This window comes from Myiozetetes cayanensis, unplaced genomic scaffold (genome assembly GCF_022539395.1).
Source record: "Myiozetetes cayanensis isolate MyiCay16 unplaced genomic scaffold, myiCay2020 scf5-8, whole genome shotgun sequence".
Taxonomy (NCBI): Eukaryota; Metazoa; Chordata; class Aves; order Passeriformes; family Tyrannidae; genus Myiozetetes; species Myiozetetes cayanensis.
In genome coordinates this window covers 2,845,216-2,863,619 of record NW_026087742.1, presented here as the reverse complement: position 1 = coordinate 2,863,619, position 18,404 = coordinate 2,845,216, and the positions used below count along the sequence as shown (strand labels likewise).

Below are 18,404 nucleotides of genomic sequence, written 5' to 3'. Positions count from 1 at the left end.
GAAGTTTTCCTGAGATCTGCTGCTCTTTTTCATGGAATCCCACACTGGCTTGGGTTGGCTTGGCTTGGCAGGGATTTTAAAGCCCCTCCAGTCCCACCCCCCTGCCATGGGCAGGGACACCTTCCACTCGCCCAGCTTGCTCCAAGCCCCATCCCACCTGGCCTCAGACACTTCCAGGGATCCAGGGGCAGCCACAGCTTCTCCGGGCAACCTGTGCCGGGACCTCCCCACCCTCACAGCCAAGAATTCCTTCCCAATATCCCGCGTAAGCCTCTTCCTTTAAAAGCAAGGTGTGTCTGAAAACTCTTGCTAAATTCTTACTTGTGTTCTGTCAAAAAAAAAAACAACACCCACCCAACAATCCAAAATAATCAAAATGTGTCCCTTTTTGCCCCCTCCCTCCCTGCCAGCAATGTGGTGGAAATGCCAAGGATGTGAAGAAGCTGGAAGAGGCTGGATTTCACACCGTGGAGGCCGTGGCTTGTGCACCAAAGAAGGAGCTGCTGAACATCAAAGGCATCAGCGAAGCCAAAGCTGACCAAATCCCGGTAAGGATGTTATGGAACATTGAGCCAAGATATTCCACAAGCTTCTTTCTGCCGGCTTGAAGAGTTGTGGTGGATTTGGAAGGTCTCCAAAGGGCAGGCAAGGTGCTTAGAGGTGCGACACGGCTTCTGACGAGAAGGGACAAAACCCACCGGGACAGAGCTGAACCGGAAGGGGGGTGGCGAGGGGAAACTATTTCCATAAAACACACCAAATAGATGGTGGAGCCTTCTCCTGCAGCACAATTTCACTTCTCTTCAGAGGTACCAACTAGCGCCCAGTCTGGAAACTAAAAGGGGCGGGGAGTGATACAGGTGCTACTCCCCAAAGCAGGAAATATTAATTCCTGGGGGTTAATGAACAGGGGAGCTCTCCTGGCACTGCTCTGCTTGGTTTTCCCTCAGGCTGAGCCAGCACAACCGGTTCCCGTGGGTTTGGCCACGGAATTCCACCAGCGGAGGTCGGAGATCATCCAGATCACCACTGGCTCCAAGGAACTGGACAAACTGCTTCAAGGGAATCACTCGATTGCTCTTTACCGCTTAGCCTGCGTTGTTGGGGTGGGCTTTTTACCGGGAACACGATCCTCGCACAGAATCCCAGAGAACAAGTTGTGGTTAAGTGAAAAATCTCCTCAAGTGCTGCTCTTGTGTAACTGTTTTTATTTTAAAAGCTGCAGAAATAGTTTTAAAGCCTTGTAGTCACAATGCAAGAGCCAGAGCTGTCCATTTGGGGATGTTTCTGGTTTATTCTAGCGTGTGATGTATTTCAAGAAAACCAAACCAGGGATCACCATCTGCCCATTTATCTGGTGATCCAAAAATGAACCAAATAATTTTAGCTCTGCAACATCTTCAAAAACACACCCAAACCTTTTACCTACAACGTGAACAAATCTCAGGATGACAAGTTTTGCCAATTAATTTTGAAACTTTTGGCCAAATTAAGTGTTTTACTGAGTCTCTGTAATTTGCAATGTTTTGTGTGTGGGTTTTGTTTGTAATTTTTATTGCTAATTATTATTGTTATTCTCTTCCCTTCAGGAGGAATAGAAACAGGGTCCATAACAGAGTTGTTCGGGGAGTTCTGTACTGGGAAGACACAGCTCTGTCACACCCTGGCAGTCACCTGTCAGGTGAGTGGGTCACCTCATTACAATCCAATGTTCAGACGCCACAGCATTTGGGAATTTGCTAATTTGGGCACTTTTCTTGACTTTCTAAGTGCTTCTTGCTTTCTAGAGGTGGCTCTTTGTTACAAGCCGGTGCAGAAGCTCCAAGCTTTAGCAGGTGTACCCTTTCATTTCAGACTTGCAGAGATTTTAGTATTCCATAAAGTATTAGAGGCTTGGACTCCGCGGTGGCTGAGAGGGAAAAGCCACGTGCATCGACACGGAGGGGCCCTTCCGTCCGGAGCGGCTCCTGGCTGTGGCTGAAAGGTCTGTGAGGGGAAGAAAGGAATATATTTGCTCACAGCTTAGCTGGAAGGCATTTCACACAGGTCCTGGAGGTTGACTTGACAGAGGTTCACTCTGGCAGCACCTGATGCTGCTGTTCCTCTCCCGTCTCTGCCGCTCTCTCCACACAGCTCTCGTGTCATTGTCCCCCAGCAGGAAGTGATTTCCCTCACTTTTTGCTGCTGGAAGGGCACGTGAGCTTCCCAAGCAGCTGGGGACGGTACCAGCTCCCGTCAGCTCTTTTGGAAGGGAATTTGATCTACTCCTGCTGGCTTTTCCTGCAGCGAGGAGTGCTCCCACCAGCGGATATTTGGCAACAAACGTCTCTGGATGAACCCTGATGACACTTGATACTGATGGGAAAGGCAAAGGATGTTTGCAGCAGTCATAGGTGTGTCTGTGCTGGCTGTATACAGAGAGCCCTTTGAATCCTGGAATTGTTCAGGTTAGAAAAGCCCTCTATGATCCAGCCACTGCCCAGCACCGCCGAGGCCACCGCTAACCCAGGTCCCCAGGTGCCACATCCACAGGGCTTTAAATCCCTGCACTGCCCCAGGCAGCCTGTGCCAGGGCCGGACAGGCGACAGGCTCTGTGGGCAATCGGTGAGCATCATGAAGGTTTGGGGCGTGTTCCTACAGCTCTGCACAGTGCTTTACGGATTAGGAGGATTTTCTGGAAGCAGGCTGTGCACCCTGACCTGTTTCCTTCCCTCTCCCTATCAGACCGTCCCTGCGGAAAGGCCGAGGAGAGACCGGGGTCTGTAAAGCCCACGACTCTCCGTGTCTTCCCGAGGCTGAGGCCACGTTTGCTATCGAGGCCGACGGAGCAGGAGATGCTAAAGAAAGAAAAGAGCTTTTTTCCCCCTGAATCCCAAGACTGTGTCCATCAGGGGCTCCTTTCTGTGTGGCACCTTACGGACATTCCCCGAGGCCCCGGCAGAGGAACCTGTTGTGTGTCAGGGCGTGTCCATCGGGGCAGCCGGAGGGCTTGGCGACACATCTCCCACTGGGCTGTAGTCCCGGATTGGATCCACGCGGTGCCCTGTGAACATTCCCAGAGGACCACACCCTTTGTGTTTTCCTGGGTTCCACCACTGTAACCACGTGCGAGACCCAATGGAAACTTCACACACACCAGGATGATGTTTTGGAAGCTTCATCTTTATTGGAAATTATACTTACTCTTATACAATTCAATAACTACCACGTATTTGACTACTCAACTCATGATTGGTCACACACACAAAACACACACTGTTCACACCATTATTATTGGCTAGCCAGCATATCTTGTTTTCTAAATTCTTCTCCTTCTAAATCTAACCACAATACTTTATTCCCATGCCTCCTGGCAGGTCCAGCTCAAACTCCCGTCTGCAGGTGCTGTTTTTCTTGTTCCTGCAGATGTCCAGTCCTTGTCATGTTCTCAAAACACTTAGTCCTTGAGACTCCTCAAATTCCCACCAGCTGGTCCACTCCTGCCTTAACCCAAAAGGTCTCTAATTCTCCTACACACCACGCATGGGGGGCAGTAAAATCTACGTGGCCACAGTTGTGAACTTGGTGAATTTGAACTGAAGGTGGTGGGTTTGTCCTGTAAGAAAAGTGGTTATTTATAAAACTGAGCAGAGTGATGTTTCTCTGAAAACCTGGGGTAATTTCTAGGGGATACAGCAACTGTTTTTAGGGGCAAGTGTGTTTAACCGCATCGGCCCCAGTGGTGTTTGCACCAGCTGGGGCCAGAGGGGCGAGGCAACCCAAAGCAAACCCTGCTCAGCCTCTGAATCCCGGGGTAAGTTCTGCAAGCTGCTAATGGAGGGACTAAAAAGACATTAAAATGGAACCAAGAGCACTAAGAAGGTGCCTGGGAATCCCAGTATTGTTGTCCTAGAATTCTGAACAGCTTTCCAAGCTTTTTACGACAGCAATGGCTCTCTTCCTTTGGGTGAGTCCCTCGGTAAGATTTGGGGTTTGTTTGAATCCCTCCCGGTGGCCCTGACACCCATCAGGAGCTGGCAGGGCAGACTCCGAGCTCCTGGCAGGTCCAGGGGGTTTCCCCCACAGTGGCTCCGAGTGCTGCCCACCAGCCTGGACAGGTGGCATCTGCTTTGGCTCCTGTCTGAGGAGCCGCGGGCAGCCCTTTCTCCGTGCCCACCCCGGTGCCCGTGGCCGGGTTCCAGCCCCGGGCTGTGTGTTTTGCAGACGAGCCGTGCCTGGCAGACAAATCCAGCTCGTGCCCGCTGCGAGGGCTGGCCCGGAGCTGCTCCATCCCTGCTGCCACGAGCTGTGCTGGCAGTGCCGCGGCTGCGGGTGGGATTCCCCCAGCTCCGGACGCTCCGGAGCAGGGCAGTGCAGGGCACGGCTCCTCCGTCCCCTGCCAAGAGGAAGCGCAAGGAGGGCCGGCTCGCTGCCTGCTGCTCCGTCCTCCTGCCGGCCCGCCTTCCCTGCCCAACTGCTCCGGAGCGCACAGGGAGCCCCGAGAACATTCCTGGCAGGAAGCAGGAGCCGCCGAGGGCTCCGTCCAGCTCCGGGCCCGAAAGCGGCCCCGAGCCGGCATCCCCCCCGCCCCCCGGCATTTTGGCTTGCAAGCGCTCACCTGGAGGTGAGCAGGTCCCCTGCAGGCGGGACCAGACGGCGACCCTCGGCCAAACGCCCGTGCCTCGGAGCGAGGGAACCCTCCGCACTCGGCGGGCTGCTTTGTCCCTGGCAAGGGCCGTCACCCGCCAGCACCTCGACAACCGCTGGGGAAATCCCGGACGGGGCAGGAAAAGCTCCCCGAGCACGGCAAGCACGAGTTCGTGCCCGTCCCCAGCCGGGCACAGCCCAGCCGGCCGCGCTCCCTCCGGCCCGGGCCTGCCAAGGGCTCGTGGAGAGGAGCGAGAGCTGCCCACATTGAATAAAGGCGCATTTGCCGACAGCATTTCCCCGCGCTCCTTGCCTCCTGTGACTCGCACCGCAACGTCCGCTCGGAGCATTTGTGGGTTTCCTCTCCTGGAGCCCTTTCCCGGCCAGGCAGGACCTTGTCCGTCTGCAAAGAAAGATGCAATGTTTCGGTGGGATTTTTAAAACCAGTGGGTTTGCCGCGGGAGGGTGCGAGTTCCAGAGAAAGTGGGGGAGAGGAAGGAGAGCCTCAGGTCTCACCTGGCAGCTGTCAGATGAGCTGCAGCTTCTGGATCGCAGGCCAAAGAATCGCTGTGGGAAATTGCGGCCGTTGCGAAGGCAGAGGCGGGCCCAGCCTGTGCCCGAGCCGCGGCACGGTCAGCGCCAGCTCCTGGGGCTGCCTGTGGACAGACACGGGGACAGGCGGGCAGCTCCGCTCGGGGTCCCGGAGCACGGGAGGAAGGAGGAAAGGAAGCGTTCTTCCCTGCTCCCGGCACGGGCCCCGGCTCCCCACGGCCGGAGCGGGCCCGTGCCCGGAGCTCCCGCCTGCAGGTGCTGCTCTTTTCTTGTTCCTGCAGATGTCCAGTCCTTGTCATGTTCTCAAAACACTTAGTCCTTGAGACCTCAAATTCCACCTCAGCTGGTCCACTCCTGCCTTAACCCACAAGGTCTCTATTCTCCTACACACCACGCATGGGGGGGCAGTAAACGCATGCGGACACAGTTGTGAACTTGGTGAATTTGAACTGAAGGCGTGTGGGTTTGTCCTGTAAGAAAAGTGGTGATTTATAAGAGCCGAGCAGAGTGATGTTTCTCTGAAAACCTGGAGCAAATTTCTAGGGGATGCAGCAACTGTTTTGGGGGGCAAGTAGCGTTAACCGCCTTGGCCCCACTTGTGTTTGCAGCAGCTGGGGCCAGAGGGGCGAGGCAACCCAAAGCAAACCCTGCTCAGCCTCTGAATCCCGGGGTAAGTTCTGCAAGCTGCTAATGGAGGGACTAAAAAGACATTCACATGGAACCACTAAGAAGGGGCCTGGGAATCCCAGTATTGTCGTCCTAGGCTTTTGACCAGCTTTCCAAGCTTTTTACGACAGCAATGGCTCTCTTCCTCTGGGTGAGTCCCTCGGTAAGCTTTGGGGTTTCTTTGAATCCCTCCCGGTGGCCCTGCCACCCATCAGGAGCTGGCAGGGCAGACTCCGAGCTCCTGGCAGGTCCAGGGGGTTTCCCCCAGAGTGGCTCCGAGTGCTGCCCACCAGCCTGGACAGGTGGCATCTGCTTTGGCTCCTGTCTGAGGAGCCGCGGGCAGCCCTTTCTCCGTGCCCACCCCGGTGCCCGTGGCCGGGTTCCCAGCCCTGGGCTGTGTGTTTTGCAGACGAGCCGTGCCTGGCAGACAAATCCAGCTCGTGCCCGCTGCGAGGGCTGGCCCGGAGCTGCTCCATCCCTGCTGCCACGAGCTGTGCTGGCAGTGCCGCGGCTGCGGGTGGGATTCCCCAGCTCCGGACGCTCCGGAGCAGGGCAGTGCAGGGCACGGCTCCTCCGTCCCCTGCCAAGAGGAAGCGCAAGGAGGGCCGGCTCGCTGCCTGCTGCTCCGTCCTCCTGCCGGCCCGCCTTCCCTGCCCGGCTGCTCCGGAGCGCACAGGGAGCCCCGAGAACATTCCTGGCAGGAAGCAGGAGCCGCCGAGGGCTCCGTCCAGCTCCGGGCCCGAAAAGCGGCCCCGAGCCGGCATCCCCCCCGCCCCCCGGCATTTTGGCTTGCAAGCGCTCACCTGGAGGTGAGCAGGTCCCCTGCAGGCGGGACCAGACGGCGACCCTCGGCCAAACGCCCGTGCCTCGCAGCGAGGGAACCCTCCGCACTCGGCGGGCTGCTTTGTCCCTGGCAAGGGCCGTCACCCGCCAGCACCTCGACAGCCGCTGGGCAAATCCCGGACGGGGCAGCAAAAGCTCCCCGAGCACGGCAAGCACGAGTTCGTGCCCGTCCCCAGCCGGGCACAGCCCAGCCGGCCGCGCTCCCTCCGGCCCGTGCCTGCCAAGGGCTCGTGGAGAGGAGCGAGAGCTGCCCACATTGAATAAAGGCGCATTTGCCGACAGCATTTCCCCGCGCTCCTTGCCTCCTGTGACTCGCGCCGCAGCGTCCGCTCGGAGCATTTGTGGCTTTCCTCTCCTGGAGCCCTTTCCCGGCCAGGCAGGACCTTGCCCGTCTGCAAAGAAAGATGCAATCTTTCGGTGGGATTTTTCAAAGCGGAGGCTTTGCCGCGGGAGGGGCGAGTTCCAGAGAAAGTGGGGGAGAGGAAGGAGAGCCTCAGGTCTCACCTGGCAGCTGTCAGATGAGCTGCAGCTTCTGGATCGCAGGCCAAAGAATCACTGTGGGAAATTGCGGCCGTTGCGAAGGCAGAGCCGGGCCCAGCCTGTGCCCGAGCCGCGGCACGGTCAGCGCCAGCTCCTGGGGCTGCCTGTGGACAGACACGGGGACACGGGGACAGGCGGGCAGCTCCGCTCGTGGTCCCGGAGCACGGGAGGAAGGAGGAAAGGAAGCGTTCTTCCCTGCCCCGGCACGGGCCCCGGCTCCCCACGGCCGGAGCGGGCCCGTGCCCGGAGCCCCGGCGGGCCCCAGATCCCCGTTCCCGGGGGCACTGCGGGCGGGAAGCCCGCGGCATTGCGGCCGCGGAGAAGGGGCAGGCGGGCGGTGTTCTCTCCGGGGGGATGCGCTGGGGCCGGGGTGCCCGAGCCGGGGGCTCTGACCCCGCGGGGGGCGCGGGCGGCGCTGGGGCCCGGCGAGTTCGGGGGTCCCTGGGCGGGCCCGGCGCGTCCCCACGAGGACGGACGAGGGAAGCGCCGCCGTTCTCCCGGCCCCGGCAAAGCCCCGGCAGAGCCCCGGTCCGAGCGGCCCCGCCCGCCTCGGTCCCAGCGACCGCCCCGGAACGGCTCCTGCCGGCCGCGCCGGGGCAGATGCGCCGGTCCCGGTGCCCATCGTGCTCCCGAGCCCATTCCCAGCCCCAAGCCAACCTCGCTCCTCCGGCGGCGGTCCTGGCGCCGGTCCTCATCCCGATGCCGGTCCCGGTCGCCATCCCGATGCCGATCCCGGTCGCGATCCCGATGCCGGTCCCGATCCCGGTCCCGATGCCGGTCCCGGTCGCCATCCCGATGCCGAGCCCCGTCCGCAGCCTCGCTCCTCCGGTGCCGGCCCCGCTCACGGCCCGGGCTCGGCGCAGCGCCGGGAGCTGCCCCCGGGCCGTGAGCGCCGCTCGGTCCGTCCGCGCCCCGGGACGAGCGTCCTCCACAACAGCGGGGCGAGCGCGGTTCTGCCGCTTTTGAGCGGCGCGGCCGGGGCGGGGCCGGGGCGGGGCAGGGGCAGGACCCGACCATGTGAGCGGGGCGGGGCCCGCACAGGTGCGCGGGGAGGGGCCCGCACAGGTGCGCGGGGCGGGGACGGGCGGGGGCGGGTCGGGCCGGGGGTATTTAAGGGCGGACCTCGGCGGCGGTGCCATTTGCTCGGGGAGTGCGCGAGGAGCAGCCACGCCGCGGGGCCTCTCCCTGCCGCGGCTCTTTTTCTTGATTTTGGTTCGTAGCTTTTCTTTTAGTTTTGTCTTTTCTTTTACTCTTTCCCCTTTCCTTCGTCCCCTCCCTTCCTCCCCCCTACCCCCCACACCCCCCCAACCCCCCTCTCCCCTAGCCCCCCTCCCTCCCTCCCCAAACCGCTCGTCCCGGCCCGCAGAGGCACCCCGAGCCCACCACCCCTCGTTCCCGCCCCTCCGTCCTCCCTGGTTCTCCACCCCGCCTGGCCCTGCTGCCTCTCGGTCCCCTGGCGCACACCCCGATGGTCCCTGCCCCGCTTCCTCCCCCTCCGCCCTGGCTGTGCCCGCACGCCGCCTCCCCTGGTCCCGGTCGCTGCCCTCCTGCACACCCCGGGCCCCCGGCTCCTCCGGCCTCCCCTCCTCCCCATCCCTGCTCCGCCGCACCCCCCGACCCTCCGTGCCCCTGTCCCCCGTGCGCGCGTCCCCGCAGCCGCGGGCTTTGGTTTGGTTTGGGGGCGCCGGTTTAATAAAGCCGCCATGGCCCGACCCGGCGCCCCCCCTGGATCCCCCACACGGGGCCGGGCCCGCTCGGCGGGTCCCCCCATGCAGTTCACAAGCACCGCCCGACACGGCCGGGGCTCCGGCCCGTCCCGACATCACACTTGGGGCTCCGCGGGCGGGGGGGGTTCGGTCTCGGGAATAGACGTCTCTAGAGGTCTATTGCCGGGACCGAAGCCAGGGGCCGTTTGGGGCGGGGGGAGGCGGGCGGGCAGGGATGAGGGCCCTCCGGAGAGGGGGCTCGGGGGGCGGGAGGGGGACTCCCTCCGGGGGAGCGGGGTCCCGGGTGGAGGGGACGAGGGGGACTCTCTCCTCTGATCCCTCCCACCCCGAAACTCCCTGCCCTGGGGAGCGGTCAGGAGGACCCTCCGGGGGAGCGGGTCCCGGGGTGGAGGGGACGAGGGGGAGCTTCTCCTCTGACCCCTCCCATTCCAGGACTCCCTCCCCGGGGAGCGGTCAGAGGGACTCCTCTCCGGGGGAGCGGGGTCCTGGGGTGGGGAGGAGGGGGGAATTTCCCTCTGACCCCTCCCACTCCAAGACTCCCCCGGGGCGGTCGGGGCGGGGCCCTCTCCGGAGGAGGGGGTCCGAGGGGAGGGGGGAAGGAGGGGATTGGATCTCCCCCTCCCTCCTTTTTCCTCGCCCTCCTTTGGACCCCTCCTCGGGACGGGGCCTCGGGGGAGGGGGAGTGAGGAGGTGGAGGGTGGGAGGAGGGGGTGGGAGGGGGTGGGGGGGGGGTGGAGGGGAGGGGGTGGGAGGGGGGGTGGGAGGGAGGTGGGGGTGGGAGGGGGGGGGTGGGAGGGGGTGGGGGGGGGGTGGAGGGGGTGGGAGGGGGGGGGTGGGAGTGGGGGTGGGGGTGGGAGGGGAGGGGGAGAGCGTTGAAAAGAAATAGGATAATGAAATCAAGTGTCCACTCTTCCCACCTTCCCACCCCACCCCCTCCCACCCCCACCCCTCCCACCCCCCCCTCCCACTCCCACCCCCCCACCCCCCACCCCCTCCCACCCCTCCCACCCCCCTCCCACCCCCCCCCCACCTCTCCCACCCCCCACCTCCCCTCCCACCCCCCACTCTCCCCTCCCACCCCCCACCCTCCTCCCACCCCCCACCCCTCCACCCCCCACTCCCCCTCCCACCCCCACCCCCACCTCCCTCCCACCCCCCCCCCTCCCTCCCCACCCTCCTCCTCTCTCTCCCTCCTCCTCTCCTCCCCCGGAGGCCCCGTCCCGAGGAGGGGGTCCAAAGGAGGGGGCGAGGGAAAAGGAGTGGGAGGGGGTGACTTCTCCCTCTTCCTTTCCCCTCCTCCCGGACCCCTCCTCCGAGGGGGCCCTGCCTCGACCGCTCCCGGGAGGAGTCTTGGAGTGGGAGGGGTCAGAGAGGGAAACTCCCCCCTCGTCCCCTCCCACCCCAGGACCCCGCTCCCCGGGAGGGGGGTCCCCGACCGCTCCCCGGGGAGGAGTCCTGGAATGGAGGGGTCAGAGGGGGAAACTCCTCGTCCCCTCCCACCCCGGGACCCCGCTCCCCCGCAGGGGGGTCCCCCTGACCGCTCCCCGGGGCAGGGAGTTTCGGGGTGGGAGGGATCAGAGGGGGAGAAGTCCCCCCTCGTCCCCTCCCACCCCGGGACCCCGCTCCCCCGGAGGGGGGTCCCCCTCGCCCTCCCCGAGCCCCCTCCTCCGGAGGGGGCCTCATCCCCTGCCCGCCCGCCTCCCCGCCCCAAACGGCCTCTGGCTGGTCCCGGCAATAGACCCTAGAGACGTCTATTCCCGAGACCGAACCCCCCGCCCGCGGAGCCCCAAGTGTGATGTCGGGACGGGCCGGAGCCCCGGCCGTGTCGGGCGGTGCTTGTGAACTGCATGGGGACCTGCCGAGCGGGCCCGGCCCCGTGTGGGGATCCAGGGGGGCGCTGGGTCGGGCCATGGCGGCTTTATTAAACCGGCGCCCCCAAACCAAACCAACCAAGCCCGCGGCTGCGGGGACGCGCGCACGGGGGACAGGGGCACGGAGGGTCGGGGGGTGCGGCGGAGCAGGGATGGGGGAGGAGGGGGAGGCCGGAGGAGCCGGGGGGCCCGGGGTGTGCAGGAGGGCAGCGACCGGGACCAGGGGGAGGCGGCGTGCGGGCACAGCCAGGGCGGAGGGGGAGGAAGCGGGGCAGGGACCATCGGGTGTGCGCCAGGGGACCGAGAGGCAGCAGGGCCAGGCGGGGTGGAGAACCAGGGAGGACGGAGGGGCGGGAACGAGGGGTGGTGGGCCTGGGGTGCCTCTGCGGGCCGGGACGAGCGGTTTGGGGAGGGAGGGAGGGGGGGCTAGGGGGAGAGGGGGGTTGGGGGTGTGGGGGTAGGGGGAGGAAGGGAGGGGACGAAGGAAAGGGGAAAGAGTAAAAGAAAAGACAAAAATAAAAGAAAAGCTACGAACCAAAATCAAGAAAAAGAGCCGCGGCAGGGAGAGGCCCCCGCGGCGTGGCTGCTCCTCGCGCACTCCCCGAGCAAATGGCACCGCTGCCGAGGGCCGCCCTTAAATACCCCCGGCCCGACCTGCCCCCCGCCCGTCCCCGCCCCGCGCACCTGTGCGGGCCCCTCCCCGCGCACCTGTGCGGGCCCCGCCCCGCTCACATGGTCGGGTCCTGCCCCTGCCCCGCCCCGGCCCCGCCCCGGCCGCGCCGCTCAAAAGCGGCAGAACCGCGCTCGCCCCGCTGTTGTGGAGGACGCTCGTCCCGGGGCGCGGACGGACCGAGCGGCGCTCACGGCCCGGGGGCAGCTCCCGGCGCTGCGCCGAGCCCGGGCCGTGAGCGGGGCCGGCACCGGAGGAGCGAGGCTGCGGACGGGGCTCGGCATCGGGATGGCGACCGGGATCGGGACCGGCATCGGGATCGCGACCGGGATCGGGACCGGCATCAGGATGGTGACCGGGACCGGCATCGGGATCAGGACCGGCGCCAGGACCGCCAGCGGAGGAGCGAGGTTGGCTTGGGGCTGGGAATGGGCTCGGGAGCACGATGGGCACCGGGACCGGCGCATCTGCCCCCGGCGCGGCCGGCAGGAGCCGTTCCGGGGCGGTCGCTGGGACCGAGGCGGGCGGGGCCGCTCGGGCCGGGGCTCTGCCGGGGCCCGGGGCCGGGAGAACGGCGGCGCTTCCCTCGTCCGTCCTCGTGGGGACGCGCCGGGCCCGCCCCGGGACCCCCCGAACTCGCCGGGCCCCCAGCGCCGCCCGCGCCCCCCCGCGGGGTCAGAGCCCCCCCGGCTCGGGCACCCCCGGCCCCAGCGCATCCCCCCCGGAGAGAACACCGCCCGCCTGCCCCTTCTCCGCGGCCGCAATGCCGCGGGCTTCCCGCCCGCAGTGCCCCCGGGAACGGGGGATCTGGGGCCCGCCGGGGCTCCGGGCACGGGCCCGCTCCGGCCGTGGGGAGCCGGGGCCCGTGCCGGGGCAGGGAAGAACGCTTCCTTTCCTCCTTCCTCCCGTGCTCCGGGACCCCGAGCGGAGCTGCCCGCCTGTCCCCGTGTCCCTGTGTCTGTCCACAGGCAGCCCCAGGAGCTGGCGCTGACCGTGCCGCGGCTCGGGCACAGGCTGGGCCCGCCTCTGCCTTCGCAACGGCCGCAATTTCCCACAGCGATTCTTTGGCCTGCGATCCAGAAGCTGCAGCTCATCTGACAGCTGCCAGGTGAGACCTGAGGCTCTCCTTCCTCTCCCCCACTTTCTCTGGAGATCGCACCCTCCCGCGGCAAAGCCTCCGCTTTGAAAAATCCCACCCAAACATTGCATCTTTCTTTGCAGACGGGCAAGGTCCTGCCTGGCCGGGAAAGGGCTCCAGGAGAGGAAACCCACAAATGCTCCGAGCGGACGCTGCGGCGCGAGTCACAGGAGGCAAGGAGCGCGGGGAAATGCTGTCGGCAAATGCGCCTTTATTCAATGTGGGCAGCTCTCGCTCCTCTCCACGAGCCCTTGGCAGGCCCGGGCCGGAGGGAGCGCGGCCGGCTGGGCTGTGCCCGGCTGGGGACGGGCACGAACTCGTGCTTGCCGTGCTCGGGGAGCTTTTCGTGCCCCGTCCGGGATTTGCCCAGCGGCTGTCGAGGTGCTGGCGGGTGACGGCCCTTGCCAGGGACAAAGCAGCCCGCCGAGTGCGGAGGGTTCCCTCGCTCCGAGGCACGGGCGTTTGGCCGAGGGTCGCCGTCTGGTCCCGCCTGCAGGGGACCTGCTCACCTCCAGGTGAGCGCTTGCAAGCCAAAATGCCGGGGGGCGGGGGGGATGCCGGCTCGGGGCCGCTTTTCGGGCCCGGAGCTGGACGGAGCCCTCGGCGGCTCCTGCTTCCTGCCAGGAATGTTCTCGGGGCTCCCTGTGCGCTCCGGAGCAGCCGGGCAGGGAAGGCGGGCCGGCAGGAGGACGGAGCAGCAGGCAGCGAGCCGGCCCTCCTTGCGCTTCCTCTTGGCAGGGGACGGAGGAGCCGTGCCCTGCACTGCCCTGCTCCGGAGCGTCCGGAGCTGGGGGAATCCCACCCGCAGCCGCGGCACTGCCAGCACAGCTCGTGGCAGCAGGGATGGAGCAGCTCCGGGCCAGCCCTCGCAGCGGGCACGAGCTGGATTTGTCTGCCAGGCACGGCTCGTCTGCAAAACACACAGCCCGGGGCTGGGAACCCGGCCACGGGCACCGGGGTGGGCACGGAGAAAGGGCTGCCCGCGGCTCCTCAGACAGGAGCCAAAGCAGATGCCACCTGTCCAGGCTGGTGGGCAGCACTCGGAGCCACTCTGGGGGAAACCCCCTGGACCTGCCAGGAGCTCGGAGTCTGCCCTGCCAGCTCCTGATGGGTGGCAGGGCCACCGGGAGGGATTCAAAGAAACCCCAAAGCTTACCGAGGGACTCACCCAGAGGAAGAGAGCCATTGCTGTCATAAAAAGCTTGGAAAGCTGGTCAAAAGCCTAGGACGACAATACTGGGATTCCCAGGCCCCTTCTTAGTGGTTCCATGTGAATGTCTTTTTAGTCCCTCCATTAGCAGCTTGCAGAACTTACCCCGGGATTCAGAGGCTGAGCAGGGTTTGCTTTGGGTTGCCTCGCCCCTCTGGCCCCAGCTGCTGCAAACACAAGTGGGGCCAAGGCGGTTAAACACACTTGCCCCCCAAAACAGTTGCTGCATCCCTTAGAAATTACCCCAGGTTTTCCGAGATAAATGTCACCTCTGTCCTCCCTCGGTTATCCCAGGTTTTCCCGGCTGGGAGCTGCAAGGAATTCAGGCCAGTGAAGCCACACCGAGGAACAGCTGTACATTCAAAGGCACAAAGACAAGATCTAGCAGCAAAAGGCAGAAAGAAGGGGAAAGGTTTCAGAAAACGTCTCTGCAATCTAATTCCTAACTCTTTCCAGTTTCCCAGTGAGAAGAACAGGAACTCACAGCCACTAAGGCCTGACAGTCCCCTGCAGCCAGAGCTCCATCTCAGCACACTCCCTTGGCGATGGTGTGCTTTAATTAACCACCTCAAACCAACACATGAAAACCAAATCAATATTCTATTCTTCTTTTTAATCGAGAGATAGATAAAGATTGCAGAATACAAAAGAACCTTCTTAGCCCCAAAAACTCTTAAAAGAGACAGACAGGGCACGGCTGCGCTGTGGATGGGCTTTAAGGTCCCTTGCTACCCAGACCGCTCCCGGATTGCACAGAAGAGGGCAGATGCTCAACTTTGAGCTGCTAAGTTTAGGGAGTCAACTAAAGGACCAAATTTAAGTCCAAGCCTCTAATACTTTATGGAATACTAAAATCTCTGCAAGTCTGAAATGAAAGAGTACACCCGCTAAGGCTTGGACCTTCTGCACCGGCTTGTAACAAAGAGCCACCTCTAGAAAGCAAGAAGCACTTAGAAAGTCAAGAAAAGGGCCCAAATTAGCAAATTCCCAAATGCTGGGGCGTCTGAACATTGCACTGTAATGAGGTGACCCACTCACCTGACAGGTGACTGCCAGGCTGGGACAGAGCTGTGTCTTCCCGCTACGGAACTCCCCGAGCCACTCTGGTACGGACCCTGTTTCTGTTCCTCCCGAAGGGAAGAGAATAACAATAATAATTAGCAATAAAGATTACAAACAAAACCCACGTACAAAACATTGCAAAAGACAGAGGCTCAGTAAAACCCTTCCTTGGGCCAAAAGTTTCAAAATTAATTGGCAAAACTTGCTGTCATCCTGAGATTTGGTCCCGTTGCAGAGAAAAGGTTTGGGTGTGTTTTTGAAGATGCTGCGGAGCTGAAATCGTTTGGTTCATTTTTGGATCACCAGATAAATGGGGAGACGGTGATCCCTGGTTTTGTGTTCTTGAAATACATCCCACGCTAGAATAAACCAGAAAGGTCCCCAAATGGACAGCTCTGGCTCTTGCCTTGTGACTCAAAGGCTTTCCAACTCTTTCTGCAGCTTTTCAAATGGAAACAGTTCCACAAGAGCAGCACTCGAGGAGATTTTTCACTTAAGCACAACTTGTTCTCTGGGATTCTGTGCGAGGATCGTGTTCCCAGTAAAAAGCCCACCCCAACAACGCAGGCTAAGCGGTAAAGAGCAATCGAGTGATTCCCTTGAAGCAGTTTGTGCAGGTCCTCGGAGCCAGTGGTGATCTGCATGATCTCCGACCTCCGCTGGTGGAATTCCGTGGCCAAACCCACGGGAACCGGTTGGGCTGGCTCAGCCTGAGGGAAAACCAAGCAGAGCGGTGCCAGGAGAGCTCCCCTGTTCATTAACCCCCAGGAATTAATATTTCCTGCTTTGGGGAGTAGCACCTGTATCACTCCCCGCCCCTTTTAGTTTCCAGACTGGGCGCTAGTTGGTACCTCTGAAGAGAAGTGAAATTGTGCTGCAGGAGAAGGCTCCACCATCTATTTGGTGTGTTTTATGGAAATAGTTTCCCCTCGCCACCCACCCTTCCGGTTCAGCTCTGTCCCGGTGGGTTTTGTCCCTTCTCGTCAGAAGCCGTGTCGCACCTCTAAGCACCTTGCCTGCCCTTTGGAGACCTTCCAAATCCACCCCAACTCTTCAAGCCGGCAGAAAGAAGCTTGTGGAATATCTTGGCTCAATGTTCCACAACATCCTTCCCGGGATTTGGTCAGCTTTGGCTTCGCTGATGCCTTTGATGTTCAGCAGCTCCTTCTTTGGTGCACAAGCCACGGCCTCCACGGTGTGAAATCCAGCCTCTTGCAGCTTCTTCACATCCTTGGCATTTCCACCACATTGCTGGCAGGGAGGGAGGGGGCAAAAAGGGACACATTTTCGTTATTTTGGATTGTTGGGTGGGTTGTTTTGGGGTTTTTTTGACAGAACACAAGTAAGAATTTAGCGAGAGTTTTCAGACACACCTTGCTTTTAAAGGAAGAGGCTTACGCGGGATATTGGGAAGGAATTCTTGGCTGTGAGGGTGGGGAGGTCCCGGCACAGGTTGCCCGGAGAAGCTGTGGCTGCCCCTGGATCCCTGGAAGTGTCCGAGGCCAGGTGGGACGGGGCTTGGAGCAAGCTGGGCGAGTGGAAGGTGTCCCTGCCCATGGCAGGGGGGTGGGACTGGAGGGGCTTTAAAATCCCTGCCAACCCAACCCAAGCCAAGCCAGTGTGGGATTCCATGAAAAAGAGCAGCAGATCTCAGGAAAACTTCCTGCCGAGGCAAGTGCTCTCCTGCCTCCAGCCTGGATACGAGCTGTGGCCCAAAGCTCTCCTCCTCTGCCGACGTGTCCGCGTTGGCCTCCGGCTGCATCTGCGTGGCCCTGGCAGCGAGGGGCCGGGACCCCCTGGAAGGGACCAAACCTCCCAGGATCCCGTTGGAGCAAGAGCTCACGAGGTAACACGAGTGCCAGCCGTGGAATTCTTGCGGCTGGAAGAGCCCTCTGAAGTGGCACCTGCTGTTGTGGCTGGGCTGTGCCCCAGAGCCGCCCTCGGGACAGCCACCCACACCTTGGCAAGGGCTGGAAGGGGATCCAGAGCCTTCGGAGGATGTGTCCCACCCGCAGCCGCGGCACTGCCAGCACAGCTCGTGGCAGCAGGGATGGAGCAGCTCCGGGCCAGCCCTCGCAGCGGGCACGAGCTGGATTTGTCTGCCAGGCACGGCTCGGCTGCAAAACACACAGCCCGGGGCTGGGAACCCGGCCACGGGCACCGGGGTGGGCACGGAGAAAGGGCTGCCCGCGGCTCCTCAGCCGGGGCTGCTCTGAACGGGCACCCTGAGATGCCTCGCCCTGGACACACCCCAGCCACTGCCCAGAAGTCCCCAAAGAATCCGGCTCGGCGTGGCTGCAGAGCAGCACAGGCAGCGATTCCCAGTGCCCACCTCCCAGAGCTCCCATGCGCCCCCCACCCCAAAATGTGTGTCCCACCCCCCCAAAGCCCTGCCCTTCCAGCCCGAGGCCCTTCCAGCCTGAGCCACTGCACCTCGCAGGGTTCATTCTGGACCCTGCAGATGACCTCAAATATTTCTGCCCTAAATGTCCCCACCTGCCCACCACTGCTCACCTCAGCTGACAGCGTGCTGTCCTTTCTCTCCCCTGGAGATAAAACCTCGTTCTAAACCCCCAGGGTTTGAACTCAAAATATCCATTCTCTGCCCTGGACATTACCTCACGTTGGACCCCTACAGTTTCCCCCAGATGTCCACAACTGATCGCCCCAGTTGACCCCATGAGCTGCATTCTCTCTGCTCCACGTGACCTCACATTTTACCAACAAACATCTTCCCTCCCTGCCCACCACTGACTACCTCACTTTACCCAAGGTGTTCATTCTCCCTGTGACAGATTGCCCAGATTTGACTCCCCAAATTCTCCTTCCCTACCCACAGGTAATCAGCTCATCTGTACAAATCCATGTGCGTTCCCTACTCTGTGGACTACCCCAAGTTTACCCTAAAAGCACTGCCCAACTCTCCACCACTGAGTACCTCATTTGTCCTTAAAAATATTCATTCTCCACACTGGATGGTACCCCAAATTTTTCCCCCAAAACTTTTGCCTTCCTCTCCACTCCTGACGGCCTCAGGTCACCCCAGAATGCTCATTCTCTCTGCTACACATTGCCCCAGATTTTCCCCCAGATTTTCCCTACCTGCTCCCCACTGACTGCCTCAGTGTCCATCACGATGGACATTCTCCCTGCTACAGATGACCTCAGACCATACCCACAGCATTTTCTCGACCTCTCCACAGCTCACCAACTCCCTCAGACATCAAGATTTTCATTCTCTACCCAGCACAATACCTCAAGTTTACTCTCAAAACCTCCCCCACCTGTCCACCACCCAGCAACTCATTTTCACCTCAGAAGATTCACTCTCTGCCCTGGAGATTACCGCAAGTTTTACCCCCAGCATTTCCCTGCAGGTCCCCAAGGTTTACCCCAGTTTACCCCAAAATGTCCATTCTCTCTCCTCCACATCACCTCTGATTTTACAGACAGGAAGTTTCCCTCCCTGCCCACCACTTGGCTGCCTCACTGTGCCTC

General features: G+C 62.0%; 4 protein-coding genes across 5 annotated transcripts; 2 read left to right on the top strand and 2 right to left on the bottom strand.

Moving 5' to 3' along the window:
- Window positions 1–3,142: 3,142 nt before the first annotated feature.
- On the bottom strand, window positions 3,143–8,245 carry LOC126649725 (zinc finger CCCH domain-containing protein 18-like). Its single transcript, XM_050334118.1, has 4 exons — window positions 7,886–8,245; window positions 7,193–7,332; window positions 6,649–7,080; window positions 3,143–3,596 (listed from the first exon to the last, which is right to left on the bottom strand). Exons 1-4 carry the CDS (start codon window positions 8,243–8,245, stop codon window positions 3,455–3,457), a joined length of 1,074 nt encoding a protein of 357 aa, XP_050190075.1. The 3' UTR covers window positions 3,143–3,454.
- A 3,114-nt stretch (window positions 8,246–11,359) lies between these two features.
- LOC126649479 (translation initiation factor IF-2-like) lies at window positions 11,360–15,296 on the top strand. 2 transcript variants are annotated; one of them, XM_050333668.1, is made up of 4 exons: window positions 11,360–11,906; window positions 12,465–12,604; window positions 12,718–12,807; window positions 14,139–15,296. In XM_050333668.1, exons 1-4 carry the CDS (start codon window positions 11,436–11,438, stop codon window positions 14,176–14,178), a joined length of 741 nt encoding a protein of 246 aa, XP_050189625.1. In that variant the 5' UTR covers window positions 11,360–11,435; the 3' UTR covers window positions 14,179–15,296. The 2 variants fall into 2 exon arrangements, with proteins under 2 accessions (XP_050189625.1, XP_050189624.1); XM_050333667.1 differs by lacking the exon at window positions 11,360–11,906 and having other exon boundaries at window positions 11,913–12,604.
- Window positions 12,814–15,296, top strand: LOC126649478 (uncharacterized). Its single transcript, XM_050333666.1, has 2 exons — window positions 12,814–13,149; window positions 13,373–15,296. Exons 1-2 carry the CDS (start codon window positions 12,825–12,827, stop codon window positions 13,858–13,860), a joined length of 813 nt encoding a protein of 270 aa, XP_050189623.1. The 5' UTR covers window positions 12,814–12,824; the 3' UTR covers window positions 13,861–15,296.
- LOC126649484 (DNA repair protein RAD51 homolog 1-like) lies at window positions 13,398–17,013 on the bottom strand. Its single transcript, XM_050333679.1, has 4 exons — window positions 16,594–17,013; window positions 16,024–16,157; window positions 15,507–15,620; window positions 13,398–14,976 (listed from the first exon to the last, which is right to left on the bottom strand). Exons 1-4 carry the CDS (start codon window positions 16,666–16,668, stop codon window positions 14,661–14,663), a joined length of 639 nt encoding a protein of 212 aa, XP_050189636.1. The 5' UTR covers window positions 16,669–17,013; the 3' UTR covers window positions 13,398–14,660.
- Between the last annotated feature and the right edge of the window lie 1,391 nt (window positions 17,014–18,404).